A 17,882-nucleotide genomic window follows, 5' to 3' on the forward strand; every position below is an offset into this window, starting at 1 on the left:
GAATCTGTAATAGTAATAATTTTTTTTTGCATCGCAGCGAATGGAATGTGCATTGAATATTGGTTTAGTTACTAGGTTTGTCTTGTAAGGTCAATAATAACCGTGAATTGATTGGATAAACTGGGCGAAAACATAAGATGATATTTTAAAAAAATCAAATTAATTATCACAACCAAACCAAATTGACTGGGAGAAAATTCATCATCCAGAAGAAAAAATCAATACAAAAACCAAAATAGGCTCTTACAGTGAACAAAACAAAATTGATCATTAATTATTACTGCAAACAATAAAATATCTCAAACAAAACAGTCTTTTCTTGGTTTCATTTCGATTTATTTGCTTATCAAGTGGAGTACGTATAACATTGAAAATGAAATGAATTACACTTTGTTTTTTTTTACATTTTGATTTCAAAAACTTTGAGCACAACTCAAAATTTACATTTATCATTCGCATTCCTCAAAATTAACTCGTGTATACTCTGCCAAGACATTTTTAGTCATTTTACATTTTTTGAATTGCGGCATTATTGTACAGAATTCTTCCATTCTGGGAAAACGTCTATCGAAATTTACAAAAATCTTATCAAACCATTGATACAATTCTGAAAATTTCGTAGGATTCTTGATATCCGATGGATAAAAGAATGAATCACGCAGCCGTAATGATATGAACTTGGTATTTTGGCGCACTTTGATTAATTTTTGGCGTACTTTTCCAAACTCATCTAGAATATCCCGCATTTTCCAACCATCAATAATCCGAATCGAAAGATATTCGACTGTTGGGTGTGCCAGAATGAAATCTAACCACACCTCTAATTGGTCTTTGTAGCAACTCACTCTCATATTCTTCAGACGCTTGAAAGAAAATATATCGATTGAATGTTTGTCTGTACCCTTTTCACTGAGCACATCGAATGTTTCAACCGTATTGAATTGAATGGGTCCATCTTTGAAGTGTTGAGCATGCGGTGGGGAATACGATGCGTAGATGCTTCTCAAATTCTTGAGTTCTGCGTTGACAAATTCCCAGATGCTCGGTTCATAGTAGCCGATTAGTTCAGTACTCTCAAGCTGTGGATTCAAAGTTATGAATGTTTTCAAATAACTGTCAGTAAAATATTTTGGGAAACCTGAATCGTTGTTGAACGTGAAAGCATTTAAATTAGGAAAGGTGTGAGCAATGTGTTTCCAATCCGGAATGCTGAAACTGTCGACGACTTCAAGTTGACGTAAACGTGGGAAAAGTCGATTAAAGTGTTCAAACCCAGCTCCAACTGTCCCCTTATGAAATGAGAATTTTTCAACGTTTTCAAACGGATGTTTCACTGCGCCAAACGTGAGTGCATGAACTCTGTGTGAATCTCCCCAAATGAGTAGATCATTATGTCTCCAAATGAGTAGATCATTCAGCGTCTTGTGACAATATTCATTGACGTGAAGAAATAAATTTTCGCGAAGAGATCCAATTTGTATATCTCGCTGATCCCTGACGCTTTTCAAAAAAATCACTTTTTTGGTTTTGAGTTTTAAATGAATTCGAGAAACACTTTGACCAAAACGCCGTATAAGTTGGACTGCTAAAAACTCCCGATAAATGTAAATTGCATCGTCGAAAATATCCATGTCATTGGGTCTATGTCCAGATGAAATTTCAACGACAATCAATCTTCTTTTGAGTTTGCGAGCAAAAACCGCTTCGGCTACTACACCTAAATGCTTCAGCCAAGTAAATTAAGTCACGAAAATTCAGCAACTCGAAAACTCGTTCCAAGCAATCGTTATCGATATCAACGATTGTTTTTGGTGGTACAGTCCCAGCATTCTCTTCGGCTTCAATTCGATTTCGTTTTGCATTTAATTTACGCCTTTTTCCGAATGATTGTTTCTTTCTTTTGTTTACCATAGTCAATAATCCAGCCCAATCTGCAAATAAAGCAACAATATTTTAGAATAGCTTCACCTTTTTTGTCGTTGTTTGAATGAAAAGACGAATTTATTCTCTCAATAACAAACGAAGTCAATTGAACTGTTAAAGTCACTTGTTAAATTTGTGAACCAATGAATATTTTACATTTTCAACATTAGACTCACTCTTTTACTGAAGAATAATTAAGATTTGTTCCCCTCTTTGGTGACGAATACTAATTGATCGACTTTATTTGAAGAAGGCTGACTAATATGCACCAGAAACAGTATTCTATTTGTTATTATGCGAAAACTCAGAAACTATACAGTTTTTGAGAGGTTTTGCTACAACGCTCTAAACACAACTGTCTTAAAATACTGATTTGTACAGTTATTTATAATTCAGTTCGAGATAGTTTTTGTGAGGATACCTAAAGACGAATTTATTCTCTCAATAGCAAACAGAAATTATTCTGTGCATCGGGTTTTGAACTGTCAAAGTCACTTGTTTGATGCGTGAGCCATCAAGGTTATCATTTCGATTTGGTCGTACTAAAATTTGAAATTACAACAAATAATGGGTGGCAATTCAATTTGTTGTTGTTTTTTTGTGGGAAATGAAATAAAATAAAAACGAAATGCAATAATATGGTTTTGATTAGAAATTTCTTTTCGAAATGCTATTCATTCACTTGCGTACTGTGTTTTTAAAATTTTTCATAAGTAAACACTGTGTAATAACAAAGCAACAAATTGTCATCAACGCGACTGAATTCGCCGCTGTACGTTTGACATTCGAGTGTTGCAGTAGTAGCAGTTGTGCTATTCAAATGCTGTGTGTATAGCCATATTGACAAAAAGAACGAAGACGAGAATCATACAGTTTTGTGTCAATGCACTCACAATTCGTGCTGATGCTTGGATTGATCCAGCGAAAATAAGTTCCTTTCAATCGGTTTCCTTATTATTTTCGTTTTTAATATTTTGTTTTAAGTTTTCGCTTCGTGATATATCTGGTGGCGGATTGTAAAAATCCCATTGAACGCTGTGAATAATGCCAGAAGAAGTGAAACTTTCGCATCGATCTCGAAAACGGCTTAGAGAGGTGAAACGAAAAGCCCGACCAGGTTTGTGTATAACATTATGAAAATTTCAACAAAAATGTGGGCATATCATTTCCTAGTAAAAAAAAACCATTTGTATTTATCAAAGCGAGCTGATAGTTTTGTAAAAGCATAGTAGAAATCTTGTGCTTTCAAAAAACGGTCGGTACAAAAATCGAAAATTTGTAGATTTTCATATGAAAAATTTATACGAATTGGATCAAAATTTCAGAGAATATAAGTTCTGTGAAATAGTTATGCTATGCAAAAATTCATCGCGTTAATATACTTTTTTGCTCTTTAGAAACATTTTTGTGTGGTTTCGTCTTACTGACTTTTGCCCATATATGAAACGCAATGGAATGTGAGTGAGTGCGCGGCGAATGGTTTGACATTTGCTTGCTGTACGGAGAGTGTAAAAGTCAAAACGAGGTGCTATATACAAAAGCTATTGCACAAACGGCCGACCATTTCTGACGCATCGAACCATCTGCCGAGCATATTTGTTATATTTTTTTCTTTTGTATTTTTTAAAATTGTTGTGTTTTTCGTTGAATAATTCCTGATAAAAAGTGCATTGATTAGTCATTTATACGTAAATATTTGATTAACTACGTGTCAGTCAAAATAAATACGAATCGTTTTGTGGTGAGTCAATCAGATGATTTGATTGTGTACACAAATTGATATAGAACACTCAAGTCGACAAATTTTCTGGGGTAAAATCAGATATTTTCGGGAAAAACTGAATCGACAATTAAATATTACGATTTTGGAAGGAGAAAATAATATTGAAACGTGTAAAGATATTCGAGCTAGCAGCTCTTTAACTGGTTCTAACTGGATATTAATATAAAAAGAGCATAGAAAATGCATAGCAAATTGTCCAAGCAATTTTAGCGATATTTGCCAATATTCAATTCGAATTTTTGTCACCATTACCATTACTCAAGATGAAATAATCGATCCAACTGCTGATTTCATACAATCTCGAAAATTCCTCATACACGCAATGACAGAAAAAACCAAGTCGATTTTGTTTGTGTGAAAAAAAAAATTCAAACCCGAATTGTCGTTAATCACGGCGAAATGGTTGGTTTTTTGTTCATGCTGTTTCGTTGCGACCTCTATGCCGACTAGGTTCCATGTTGACAGTTGATCTCATCGGATGGGTGTTGTGTATGTATGTGTGTTTTGTTAGTTTTTCGCTTCTTTGCCACTGTCTATCTTACCCACACTTACGTAATGAGCAAAGCATTCGGTCGCAGAGATACATGGTGGTGGCCATGCAATTCTGAATTCTCAGTTTTTTTTTCGCATATGGTTTTCTGGTTTGCATTTGTGTGCGTGTATGACACACACCGATATTTCTTCAAATACACCAAACAAAATCACAAGCGACTCGCTTTGTTAGTAAAAATTAATGGGCGAATTGAATACTTGAACAACGTAAGCAGTGTATAGCAGTAAAAACGCATAGAGAGCTAGAGCATTCGACTACAACACGAAAGAGTCAAAGCAACCAACGAAATAAGAAAATCAATCAAATAAAATCCATACAAGCAACAACAAAACAAGAGGTGATTCAGTTTAATCAAAAATTAATCCGACAAAAAAATATTGTTTTTTTTTCCCATGGCGTAGTGTAACTACAGCTTAGTTTTAAGACAAAAAAAAGAAGAAACGGATTAATTGTGACATAGAAAAGCAAGCAGCTCATTGTGTTTCAATTGAAAACAGTTGCGAGATAGAAAGAGGAAACATCTTAATTCACCGATACGAACACAGAAGAGAAAAAAAAAATTCTGTTTGAACCATCGTTTCCCGATTGAATCAATTGCAGTTTACCGACCGATTAAATGTGTTTGAACAATTGAGTTTGATTTTAGTTTGAAAGAATTTTAGTTCATTTGCTCGTTGCAACTAGATTCATTGTCGATTTTATGTGTTTTATGTCATCGTGTTCCGCAAATTCATTGTATTATACATCAAAATTTTTGTTTCGTTCCGTTCTGAGCCGAGAATTTGTCGACTAATTTCATTTCTTTCTTACAGTGTGTTTTTTTTTTCTTTCAAAGTGTGTATTGTTGTTGTCGTCATCGTCATCATTGTGAATTTGTCGATCATCAACAAATGAATTAAAAATCGAAAAAAAAGAATAAATTTTAAATATTTCAATGTAATCAAACAAAAGAATAAATCGTGAAATTGCCTTTAAACGAAACGAACAAAAGAGAGAGAGAGAAAAAAAAAAGATTTGGTGGACATATGTCGAAACAGTTAGCTATAAGTTGCGATTTAGAATTAAATGCATGAGAAGTACAGCCGATTCGATTGCTGCTGCTGCCGAATTTGATTTACAATCATATCAACAAAGAGCTGTTTGAAGAGCAACGCCACGCAACGCCAAACAAAAAAACACAACAATTCAAGAGAAATCTCTCTTTTTAATTCAGCATCAAAATGGACGGTCTTATTAAAATTGGAGCCAGCGTCAACATAAAAAGAACCGATGGTAAGTAGTACAATGCATTTCTCTCTTTCTATCCATATCACCATCCATTTGTGTTTGTTCTATGCAATAGTGTGAAAATTTCAGTGCATTTCCCCATGTTGTGGATGCTGACAACCGAAAGGCAAAAAAAGCGAATATTCCTTCGGCAAAATGGCAAGCTATTCCAATTGGATTCGGCCCATTTCGAACGAAAAAAAGTCCCATCGATGCGCCGACCACGGTTTTGATTCAATTTAGTTTTTTTCTCTCTCTCTCTCTCGTTCAATGTATGTGCCTATCTATTGTGCACCGCACTTTCGAATCATTTCAATGAAACAGAAAAAAAGCACAACACATAATTTCCTTTGTGTTTAATAGAATGTTGGACAGTTTGGTGAGTTGACAAATAGGTTGAGTCGCATTATTGGCCGTGTGTGTCGTCAGCTTGGTTTGTTCTCTAATTCGGTTTTCAACGGAGCGGCCTGTGTGTGTCTGAATATTGTGTGCATTTTGGTACAGTTTGTTTGGTGCGGAGAGCTCATATTTTGTTTGAAATTATTGCTACGGCGACAACACCAAATCGTGTATCGAAAAAAAACGGTGCCCGTTCACAGCCTTTTGTTCAGTCACACACACACCGATACCGACACAGACATAGGCACATAACCAATTCGACTATTTGGCAATAATAACAAAGAGAAACGCGTGATAAATACAAAATGATATTTATCCGCATTTGTTATTATTTGGTTGCATTTCATTCTGGCGTGCCGTATTGCCATGGCAAAGAAAAGAGACGGCCAAACATAGGAAATAAGTTAGACGCGTATTTGTGTGACGCGCACACGGCCCTTGCACAATAACGATTTCTGTATGGAATAAATTTTTCGTTGTTTTTTTCTCATCTCTCTCGCGCGTTGCTCTTCGATTCGATTCCGAATTGCGTGGGATTCGGGTAACTTTCAATCTTTCCAGCGATTCGCTGTGTTTATGCCGTTTTTTTCGCCAATACCTCTGCCAACGAGTGCGACAGAAACAGCGAACTAACACAACCAACAATTAAACCGAATGGAAATGAATCATTTTTATCTTTTTTTATTGAGTGAAGCGAATGAAAAAGAGCGTATTGCCAATACACAGAAACAATGGCTATGGCTCAGATGTTAAGCGAATAAATTGATCACGGAATGAGCGGCAGAGAGAGAGAGAGAGAGAGAGAGAGAGAGAGAGAGAGAGGAGGAGAAAAAAATTGGCCAAAAATCATTATATAGCAGATTTTCTAATCATTTCTTCAACTCAAGAGAGATTCATTGCTTCGAATTTGGCATGAATTCACCAATGATTTGCCATTGTATGACAATGTGATGTTTAGGCAAACAATTGATTGTAAATGGGATTATAAAAATGAAGGTATTAAATTGTAATTATCTCAAGTTGAGCACACAGGCCAAACGAGAGACGAAACGAATGCATGCAGACACGAATTTGGTACATAGCAACTCACTGCGAATACTATCTAATGATTATCGAAAACAATGAGCAAGCAAGCACAGAGACTGCGAGGGAACAATTGAGAAATTACGTTTCAACGTTGTTCAGCTCCCCATTTTTCGTTCGTTCATTTGTGAGCCGCAATGGCACATTCAGTTGTTTGTTACTTCGTCAAATTACACCAAACGATTTGCAAGTATTGATGGCCCGGCGGCGGCAACGACTACGACAGCGATAACGACGTACATTGTCAAATGTGTATTGTTATAACGAGCGTGAAACTTGCACTTTTTCCAGCAGTTCGTCAAGCGGCATTGTTTAGACTGGGTAATTCAACAACCAATTGAACATTGTGAAATATAATCAGTTTTTATTTCGTGAGCCCACATTTTTGGTCGTCAAAATTCCGATCGAATTTATCGATCCGTACATTTCATACGTCAGTAGTGCGACAGGGAATGTGCTGAGATTGAAAAATTTGACAAGCACAAGACAAATGAGTAAACAACCACGAAAATGTCATTTTTTTCTTCTTCCGAATTTAGTTCACAGTTCGGACGAGTGTGTCCAATGCTTTTCTTTTTTACGTCAAAAAAACCTAAAAAACGCTCGAAATCGTTTCGAGTCTGTTTGTTTGCTTGCTCAGTTCAATGGAATCAGAGATGAAGCAAAACAATTTTTTATTTATTTAGATATGTTTTTATTTCGTTCGTCTCGGTAGCCACCAAACAGAACGAGATAGTGGGCACTGTTATTGGTTGTTCCCGCAAAGTATTTTGGTTGTTCGTTAAAAGTTTTGTTGTTGTGGTTTGCTCGTGTTACTAAACTATTTTACATACCAATGGAAATTAATGGCTGTGTCAGTACATGGTTAAAGAAAACATGCGTCGATGTTTTTTTTTCCGTCTTCGGTCTGATTTTAAATGAACGCGAGAGAAGAGAAATAAAAAATAGCGCGCGAATGGTATTTTAATGTTTTTTATTTGGCCATAGGCTGACTCTATGGCATATTCTAGGTCATCAACGATTGAATTTTTTGTTTCTGGTCTGTGGATGTGTTCGTAGGTATTATTTTACCACCACGTACTTTCTCACCTTTTCCATTCGCTCTCTTTTTCTCATGGTAATCCAAATAAAACAAAAACAATATCATCGACTTCGTGCACCAAATTCGTTGAGAAGCGTCGACTCAATTTGGTTTGAAATGCACATAAGAAAAGTCCAATATCGATTTTTGTGTGCTCCGTTTTATATAGGCGTACGGTTCGGGTGTGCGGTGCACTACTTGGATTATTTGACAGCAAAATTGCTAGCTATTGCTCTAGCGCTGGACGATGGGTTTCATTTTAAGTGTGACTTATTTTGTATGTTCATCCTGTCAATCAAATTGGCCATATACACACAGATTGATCGTTTGAAGGCACACAATACCAGTCAATATTTGCAAAGAGACGTTACATTGTAGTTTACTTTTTTTTTACTCCATTCTGATATTAAACCGTAATACAGTTCACCGCTAATTCAAACATTATGGCTCATAAATTGCTTTATTCTTTTCATCGCGCTGAACAAAAGCAAATCATGGCGAATCCAAGACAATCAAGCGCTGCAGAAAAAAAATTGTTGCATTTGACCCATATTCCAATCGTTGTTCGCCTTACATTGTCGACCAAGTTTGCCACTAGAAAAAAATTCATCTTAACGTCATTCACGGCAAGCACGGCAAGCACGGCAGCACTGATTTACGTTGCGCCAAAAAGCGCTATAGTAGTCGATCGAAAAATGCTCAAGCCATGAAATTTGAATACAAAATTACTTGACAACCGATAAAGCAAACGGCTCGCGCGTTTTATTCGTAACACAAACAAACCAAGCATATTCATAACAACCACTGAAAATGAAAAAAAAAACAAACAAACAACAAACTCAAGTGTAAATACTTGAAACGTAGATTTTCGTCTCTTTTTCGCTCTTTGTCATTGGATCTGGATCGCATTCGTATTTCTCTTTTTCGATTCAAATCATTCGAACGAACGAACGAAAAAAAAAACTATTCCATTATGTCGTTTACTATTTATCGCTTTTTTGTGTAGGTTGATCGTTTGGTTTCAAATTCGTTTGACGAGGAAAAAAAACACGACATGGCCAAACTTGATTAAAAATCATCAATTGAGAATTGAATGTGTCGGTTTGCGTAGCTGGCGTCCAAGTGAGCTGAGATTCATATTCTCGGCCTGTGCATATCATGCTCGTGCCAATGTGCACTTTTTCTCTCTCACACTCACACCATCGTGTACAAAATATTACGTTTTGTACCTTTTTGAATTGGATTTTTCATTCAATTGCTAATGGCACTAATGCACGACATGAAATGATCGCACACTTCCACATAACAACATTAGATACTTACACGAGTTTTTTCTTCTTCTTCTTCTCGTCTTTACATCACTCTATTGCGATCCCATTTAATTACGGTTTTTGAGAGAGTTTTTTTTTTTAATTTTTTCCCCGGTAATTGTTACACCATTGCATCGAGTGACTTAAGACAGTAGCTGAAAAATTCACACAGTGATATGAGCATTTGCTCGAGTGAATGTCGGTTGTTTGAATGGAAAATGGAATATAATTAATCCACAGTCACACCGCGCACCGACATGCATTTCAGCCATCGGCCATAATGTTTTATGTGTGCGTGTGTGTGTGTGTGTGTGTGTGTGTGTGTGTGTGTGTACTTCATGGATTCAATGTATCACTCGACAGCAACCAACTATCGCCGTACATAAACTGGTATTTTCTTTTTCTCATTTTTTTTTAAATTTCATTATAACACAAATCATAACGATAATAATTCTTCGAAAGTGCGCTTTTATTTCATATCTCAGAAAAGCCATTATTTCATTTAGTATCTGTTTCATAACGTTTCCATGGCTGGGGAATTTTCGTTGGTGCCGCACAACGGCATTCCCACATGAATACACAGTCACCAAAAATTGCTTCAAGAGAAAGAACAATTGACAATTTTCTTGACGATGGCGGAAATGAGAATGAGAATGTGAATTGAAAACAAAATCGAGAATGTGAGTCTATAACAAGAGAGTTCTATGTGGATTCTTAATATATAGGAAATACGCAGAAATATTACTTATAGAACCGTTGAAGGATGAACGACATCGAACAGCGTTCAACGTTTCTTTTCGTTCGCTATCGAACGATTATTCATTATTCACACTTATGTCCACGTATATATGCGTCATGGCATTAGCACAAGTATTCAATAAACACATGAGATCGCATAATGCGATCAACAATCACACAAGACGAATAAGTGACCCGAACGTTATGTTAGCCATGGAGAGTATGATTTTTGGCTTTGGCTCAAATGGTTTTTGGAGCGAGACGCATTATTCGAAAAAACAAAATTTCAAATCTATTGAGTCAATAGTATTGGCTATTAAAAATCGTTAATAAACGAAATATCATCTATTAAACCATCCGAATCAACATTCAAATTGACCAATTTAACATTGTTTGTCCGACATTTGATCACCCAGCACGGGCTGGCACTTTGAATGACATTAGCCACCGATGACTTTGAGATTAGGAGAAGAAAAAATTGCGGTTTATTGCCTTTTAGTCAATTAAGAACGAAATGAATTGGCAACCAAACACACGAGGAAAAAAAACAATGTGTTTTTATGGTGGAAATTGTAATTTTTCATATCAATTGAAGTGACCTCGGTGAGATCAGACCGAGAGTGATGCATAAGTGTGAAAAAAGAATGAGAATAACGAGCGCATGGAATTTCAAACTGAGCATCGAGAATAGTCGAGAGAGAACGGAGTAGTAACTTAGTCAAGTTGAGCAACGCGTAATAAACAGCTCTTTTTTTACAATTTGTTAGTATGCGTGCGCCTCTTCCTGTCGCTTCTATCCATAGAGATTTTTTTTTCTGTCCGCCGTACAACGAAGTTAGTGCACATTCATCATACTCGACATTCGTATGGAACATTTCCAGCTGGCAACTTTTTTTTTATTGCATTTTTTCCTGTGTCGTGGCTTTGAATTCGAATGAGCTGTGCCGTGAGTGATAGAGAAGCTCGAGCACTGAATAACAAAATGAGCCAGCACCAGCGAAACATTGCCTGTCACACTTTAGGAGAGCAAGAGAAGAATGAATGAGAAGAGAAAAAAAACAGCAACTCGTGCAATCGATTCATTGCCATAAATGGTCTTAAGACGCCCATACACAAAATGCTCTCCTGTTCAACGTGACGCGTTTATGTGTTGCTGCTTTTTTTCTTCTTCTTCTTCTTCTTCATTCAATCCACTTCTTCATTGCCGTCATTTTCATGCTACTTCGATATGCAATTGGATATTCATATTTTAAACGGTGCTGAGACATATTCAATTTTCATTTCATTCCGTTTCGGGTTTTGAACGATTTAGTTCTGTTGCATTTCACTTTATTTAGTTATAGCTCTGACTATTGAATTACATAGTATCCGCGGCGATGCCTTGAATTGCAAAACCAAAAATTACCAATAAAAATCGTATAATCGTAGAGCAGAAAAATTGGATGAGTTTCAAACTAAAGCATTGGATCGATGTTGGTGGAGAGAAAAAGAACGATGGTTTTCCGTTTGATGCTAAAATTAAATTCGATGTCATCGAATATAAACGAAGCCCATACATTTTCCATTCGCACAATGTGTAGTACAATAACAAAACAAGAGATCCGACCATGACGACGACAACATCAGCACCAGAAACAGCAACTCTTTTGACTGGCACTCATGAATGACATCGACGAAACCATATTTAATTTCGCATTCTCCCTCTCTCTTTTCCACTCGCATCTTCATCGGTGCACATACACAGCATGACCTTGACCTTAACATACACGTTTGCGTTTCCATTTCCATTTTAAAATCAATTGCATTGAATGCGCATTTTGAGCGCATTACCCATCAAATGCGTTCGATTCGAAACAGCGATTCGTTAATTATTATGATTACACGTGAGTCTCTCTACAATTTACATTTTGATTCTATTCTCGATCATTCTCATTCAGCACTCCAATGGGGAATAAATGGCCAAACAAATGTCGAGTTCTTTCGATTCAGTTTTGTTTTTGTCTCTGATTGTTCTTGTTGTTTCGGTCATTAAAATTGGAAATGTTCCCGATCCCATGAACCAATTTCGTCGGTTTATTTTTTTTTCAATTTTAATCAAATATAAAACACTTGAACGCGCTCCCTATTCGCCGTGCGAAATTGTGTTATTGAATGGCAGATGCAATTTATTTAATTTATGCATACAAATAATTGAACAAGCAGCAAAGTGCAGTGCATACACACAACACAGTGCTCATCGAGCGCTTAGGTGTGCGCTTGTGTGCATTTGATCTATGAGTTTCGTTTGATTTCGAACCACTGCAAACAGCTGAGAGAGCTCGACGGTCGAACCAACGGCGAATGAGAGTGAGATGGCAGAAAGTCCAAAGCGAGAATATAAATCAATAAAAGTGCCACAACAAACGCAACGGTTCAGAGAGAAACAACAGTTTTTGAAATACGAGAATGAGAATAGTAGGAGCAATAGATATATATACACTGATAAAAGGACCATATTTTATTATGAAGCAAAATGAGCGATGAAAAAAAAGCGCGAGCCATGGAGTTTAAGACAAGCTTGTTGCTGTCATTAAAACGGAACGCCGTTATACGTGCGTTTTGTACACACATCGCCATGTAGAAACAAGGCAACAACGACAACAACTACGGCAAACAACAAATAGAGATTTTCAGTCTGACAAAATGAAACTAACTATGTGGCAGTTAATTAAGCGTAACACACTATGTAATCAAATACAAGAGCAAAGAAATTTGTTCGTTGAACCATTGTTTTTGTGCAGTCGCTTTGTGTATGTGTGTCGTCATCATCGTCGGAGTCGTCGGAGTCGTCGTTTGATGTTTGATATTGCTTTGTTGGCAAAAGCAACAATCACGCATACAAGCCACGCTGGGCCATCATAACAGAGCATCGCAAGCATTGTCTCTTGTCCACAAACCATAATTCTATCTAGAATCTGGTCAAATATTCATGCCAACACTAATGATTACATGCAACATGCACGGTAACGAAAATGCCTGAGAGAGTTGCTATTTTCCAGCTATGGATAATTTCGGTGAATTGTAAAATGGGTTATTGTGCGTTCACAGTTTCAAAAAGACATTTCTCCATAAATTCAGAGAGAGGAGAGAGAGAGAACGAAACTGGATTCTCGGGTAAACAACAACAATCAAGGGCTTGAACTATCATCATTTTACCTTGTGCTGAAACATAATAAACATGAATCTCTTCTCTAACTACACATCGTTCGTGTGCTTTTGATGCTGAAATGTTTGTGAGAAACGCCTGTTTTTAACCAAATTATATGTTTCTCTCTTCCCGTACAACCATAAGTTTCATGTGATTGAACAAATGATTTCATTCGAATTTTCAACAATACCGAAATATTTCAATTCATTAAATTCCAATCATCTCTCGATTAAATGATATTTAATTGATGTCCATGTGCAATTTTCGGCAATATGTTTCTATTTGCATCACACATATTAAGCACACAATCAATGAATGGAGACCTCATTTGGAGTCAATTAATCATGTTCGACTCATAAATAAAATCAAAGAGGAACAAATTGATAGGAAATCAATTGACATTGAGAAAAAAAAACAAGTTTTCTCTATGTCGGCATTCAAAGAAGATGAAGAATTGGTGGAATCAAAGAATAGAACATAAAAAGTATGAAAAGAGAAACTAAAAACGAAGCAAAAATCAAAACAGAGCAAGAGAAAGAGAAAGAGAGGGATAAAACCTCTGCAAAATACAATGTATACATAGCAAATCTGAGCTGATGAAAATTAGAAATTTCCAAGAGATTCAAATCAATTCCCGATCAAGTTCACTCATTGTAATACCACCAGAACAATAGAGATAAAGCCGCTACAAATCCTGATTTCCTCCGTTCTAATCAGCAATCGGTGATTATCAATTTAAGTTTTGAATCAAAGCGTGGTGATGATGGTGCTGTTTGTGCTTTAAAAATGCGATTAAATTCAACGGGATTTGATAAATATAATCAGAAATGGAAATATTGATATAAGAACAGGTGAATGCAATCGCGCGTCATCATATAATCCAGCACACGCTTGAAAATGTCATGCGATAAATTTGATGACACATTTTGTGCCCGTATTGGAAATGAGAGATAAATGAACGAGCGACGACGACGACTCGTGACTATCGATTGTAGCAGCATCGTGTTGAATCCAACTATGGCACACTTGATCATTTCTATTTCGAGAGTTGTGTGCACGTTTGATGCTAATCAATTATCCTGTTCCGCAATGAAAATGTGAGAGGAGTATTTAAAAATCAATTAATTAATTCCTTGATTCCGCTTTTTTTTCACTCTTGCCTCGCTCCTTTTGTTTGAGCGCGCACTTGAAAAAAAAGTCAGCCTACATAGGAAAAATGAGCTGCTTGATTTATGCATGAGTGCTTGGCAGCAACAACAACAACAACAACGACGATGACAACGACGACGACGAATGAAATGAGATTCGGTACAAATTAACCATTTTGGGGTCTGCAAGTGTTTCATGCTATTTTTAAAACGTTCTGGGATATCTGATTGACGGTCAGGTTCTACATAGTTGTGTTGTGACATGTTATTTCTTATTCCTTCTTGTATCGCACTTGTGAATTAATCATTTATTTTCGTTCATTCGCATCTGAAACCCGTTGTGGTGTACGAGCGAGCGCGCACTCAGATCGATGACTCACCGGGCCAATTTTTCTTGTGCTCATATATAGCCAAAGAAATACACGGGCAAATAAACAAGTCACAGCATTCTTTTATGTAACCAGTTTCGGCGAGCTTCATTCTCGTCGTCGTCGTCGTCTGTGTCAATTTGGCGTTTATGTCTCGTTCTCTCGTTTCCAGTGTAAAATGTATATATACACAAACATGTGGCCTGAAATGAAAACACACCGACTTATGTGGTACCAAAAATGAATGTCGTAGTCGCTCATTCAAACCAATTGGCAATGGCAAATCATTACCACTACTTTGTGTTTGGCGCACACACACACACTGTATCGATGTGGCTGATCACCAGAATCGAAGCGCGAACAAAACAAACACCGAAAAGCAAGGCGCTCCAACGAAAGCAGAGAAATAAAGAAATATTGGAGAAATATACGTGCAGGCGTATATTATAAACGTTTAAGTACGGAGCGTTGCGTACAGCGACTTGCGACTCGGAAATTTTCGGCTAAAAGCCTTAATAACAAATAACAGATAATATACACAATTTAAATTAATTTGAAACGATGCTCTTCGGGCAAATTGCTCGCCTGAAAAATGATTCAATTTAGATCGAACGAAAGAAGCGGGCCAAAGTGCTGAGACGAAGCGACCCATTTCATTGTAAATTAATTTATACGATGGCATCGGTAATTGAACACAAATCATTCGTATGTGTTAATTAATAAAATTTTCTGGCACAATTAGCCAATTAGTGACTGGAGTCAGAGTCTCTCTCTCTCTCTCTATCTCGTTTTATTCTTTTGACTCGGGTGGTTCGATTGGCTCGTTCAGTCGTTGGTTTGTTTTAGCTTCCATTTTGCGCGCTCAGATGTTTACTGATTACCCAGATCTGTTTAGTAAACAGTGCCGACTTATTTTCTGCAAGTGTCAAAGCTAATTCGATTTTCGTAAATGATTCAATTTATTAATCAACCTAATGATATGTATACAAACACGCAATTTCGCATTAACATGATTAGTACCATCTTTTCACTGACTGAGTAGTTTTTGCCAGATTCAATCTTTTTTTCCTAGCTCACTCTCCCTCGCCCTCAATCAAATATCGATTATACCACGTCTAGACAACTTTTCATGATGATAACAGTATCACGTAATGTATATGTGTAGAAAAAAAGAACCTTCTATAGAAATAATAGAAATAACACAATTGGTGGGCTCGACATGTATGAATTTCGTGCTATCAATCTGTTCGTCATATACATTGTTTCGTATCGGGCAAAAATCCTATCCCAACACACATTAAGTAACGACTGGCTCATTTGATCCGGAACCGCATCGTACGATTTCTGTTTGTACAAGCCAATCAATCGAAATTATCTTTAAATGGCTTTTATTTTGTAATGTAATGAATTGGAATAGGCAGAGCCTATCATAATGACGCATTCAGGTTAGAATAAATAAAAGACCGATGCGCATTCAATTTCATTTCGTTTGTTACTCAAATCGGTCAATGCATTTGTTGCTCATCTATTCGACGAAAGAAAAAAACGTTTTTTTTTTTGTTGCAACCAAATACGATTGATACAAATTCAAAGCAGAAGTAAGGAAGCTTTCACAATGCAAACGTGCATTGGTCAGTGATAGTTTCGTGGCTAAAATAAAAAAAGACACACACAAATAAAAATGCGGTTATCGCGGAAGTGTGAGCTTTCAAGGTGAATTAATTTTTAGACGAAACACTCCAAATATAGAAAATCACGACCAATTTGACTGAACTCAAGATAGCCAAGTGCTTTTCTTGTCGTCATTTATTTCAATATTGCCACCCAAAACGTTCGGGTTGTTTTAAAATAGGAAAAAAAATGACGATATCGCAATTATGTATATTTATCATCATAATTCTAGCAATGGCGCTATTCCATTGATTTTCTTCATCATTGATGTGTCTCGTAATTTTTATTCGCTATTTCATTATTATGATAACCTTGATGGTGTTATCAGACGCGAACGCACGCGGCGCAGTGATTTGGCGCAGACATTTCGATTATGAAAACATACACGGAACCAAAAAGATAGGATGAAAAACACTCTCAATCGGAAATATCAATTTTTGAACTACACATTAAATAATTGAGATACAGTTCAATTCAGACATCGTTTGCTGAAGCATCAGAAAAAAGTTGCATGCGCCGTTAACCGAATGAACCGAGGAAATGGTTTAAAAGAAAAGTGATCAAACGAAGTAAAAAAAAGAAGCAGCAAACAACTAATTTGTAATATTATTGATCAAACATAGTGAGCATTTGTTTATCGAGTCGGCGTGTCTGTTTTAGAAAAAAGAAAATATTTGGCTTGTGATTTGTTGTTGTCGTTGTTGAAATGTCGGTGGTGCGTTGAATTTTCCGAAAGAAAGGGAGCAGCCTTATTTTTTGTGTGGTATTTATTTCTTGTGTGGCTCAATTCAATTAAAGAGACAGTCGTCAAAATGCCGTCGTGGCTTAAGAAACGCTTTCAAGTGTTAAGAAGAGATTTAATCAGTCACATCGTGGTCGTTGGTAAAAATCAAACGAAATTCCAAATCAAAGAAACCAGCGACAGAAAATTGTGCGACAGTAACAATAAACGCATTACAAACAATATAAAATCGCCCATTCAGAAAATTCGCAACGACTTGAAAGCACAACAGCAGCAGCAGCAACAACAACAACAACAACGTGTCCGTAACAAAAGTGATATGAATGCATACCATGATTACGCGAAGTGGCGTGACCAAGTTTTAATAAGTCAAAACAATTGTGCGCTACGGTGCATAAAAGAAGAGAAAATCAACAACACTGATAACAACGTCGTTGATTCACAATGTACGGCCACCGCTGCTGCTACCACAAATCAAACTGTGTGCACATCATCACTCGACAACCGGCAAAATCACGCCAATGATAAATCGACGTCGAGAGATGGTGCCGCCGATGACGCAAACTGTGATAGTGAAAGTGAGTTTTGTAAGAAACACAAAGAGAGCTCTCTCTCTCTCTCTTAGCATAG

The 17,882-nt window shown here is 36.6% G+C and overlaps 2 protein-coding genes across 15 annotated transcripts in view; one reads left to right on the forward strand and one right to left on the reverse strand.

Annotated features, from left to right (window-relative positions):
- Positions 1-17,882, forward strand: part of LOC129566082 (kinesin-like protein Klp10A) — a 267,051-nt gene that overhangs the window by 238,762 nt on the left and 10,407 nt on the right. The window contains exons 1-2 of one of the 14 annotated variants that reach the window (XM_055441629.1): positions 3,326-3,664; positions 5,072-5,531. In XM_055441629.1, coding sequence (XP_055297604.1) covers positions 5,480-5,531 — 52 coding nt within the window. In that variant the 5' untranslated portion in view covers positions 3,326-3,664; positions 5,072-5,479. Of the gene's footprint in view, positions 1-2,750; positions 3,041-3,325; positions 3,665-4,219; positions 17,831-17,882 lie in introns of those variants that run through there. The other 13 variants (XM_055441632.1, XM_055441624.1, XM_055441630.1 and 10 more) reach the window with 13 other exon arrangements.
- Positions 243-2,683, reverse strand: LOC129566086 (uncharacterized). The gene is made up of 2 exons (XM_055441638.1): positions 2,100-2,683; positions 243-1,931 (listed from the first exon to the last, which is right to left on the reverse strand). Exon 2 carries the CDS (start codon positions 1,629-1,631, stop codon positions 450-452), a length of 1,182 nt encoding a protein of 393 aa, XP_055297613.1. The 5' UTR covers positions 1,632-1,931; positions 2,100-2,683; the 3' UTR covers positions 243-449.

This window comes from Sitodiplosis mosellana, unplaced genomic scaffold (genome assembly GCF_009176505.1).
Source record: "Sitodiplosis mosellana isolate CC-2019 unplaced genomic scaffold, AAFC_SMos_1.0 Smas_scaffold_3, whole genome shotgun sequence".
Taxonomy (NCBI): Eukaryota; Metazoa; Arthropoda; class Insecta; order Diptera; family Cecidomyiidae; genus Sitodiplosis; species Sitodiplosis mosellana.

Bases quoted from the DNA above. Each gene is read 5' to 3' on its own strand.
- LOC129566086 (XM_055441638.1), bottom strand. From the start codon at position 1,631: ATGGATATTTTCGACGATGCAATTTACATTTATCGGGAGTTTTTAGCA.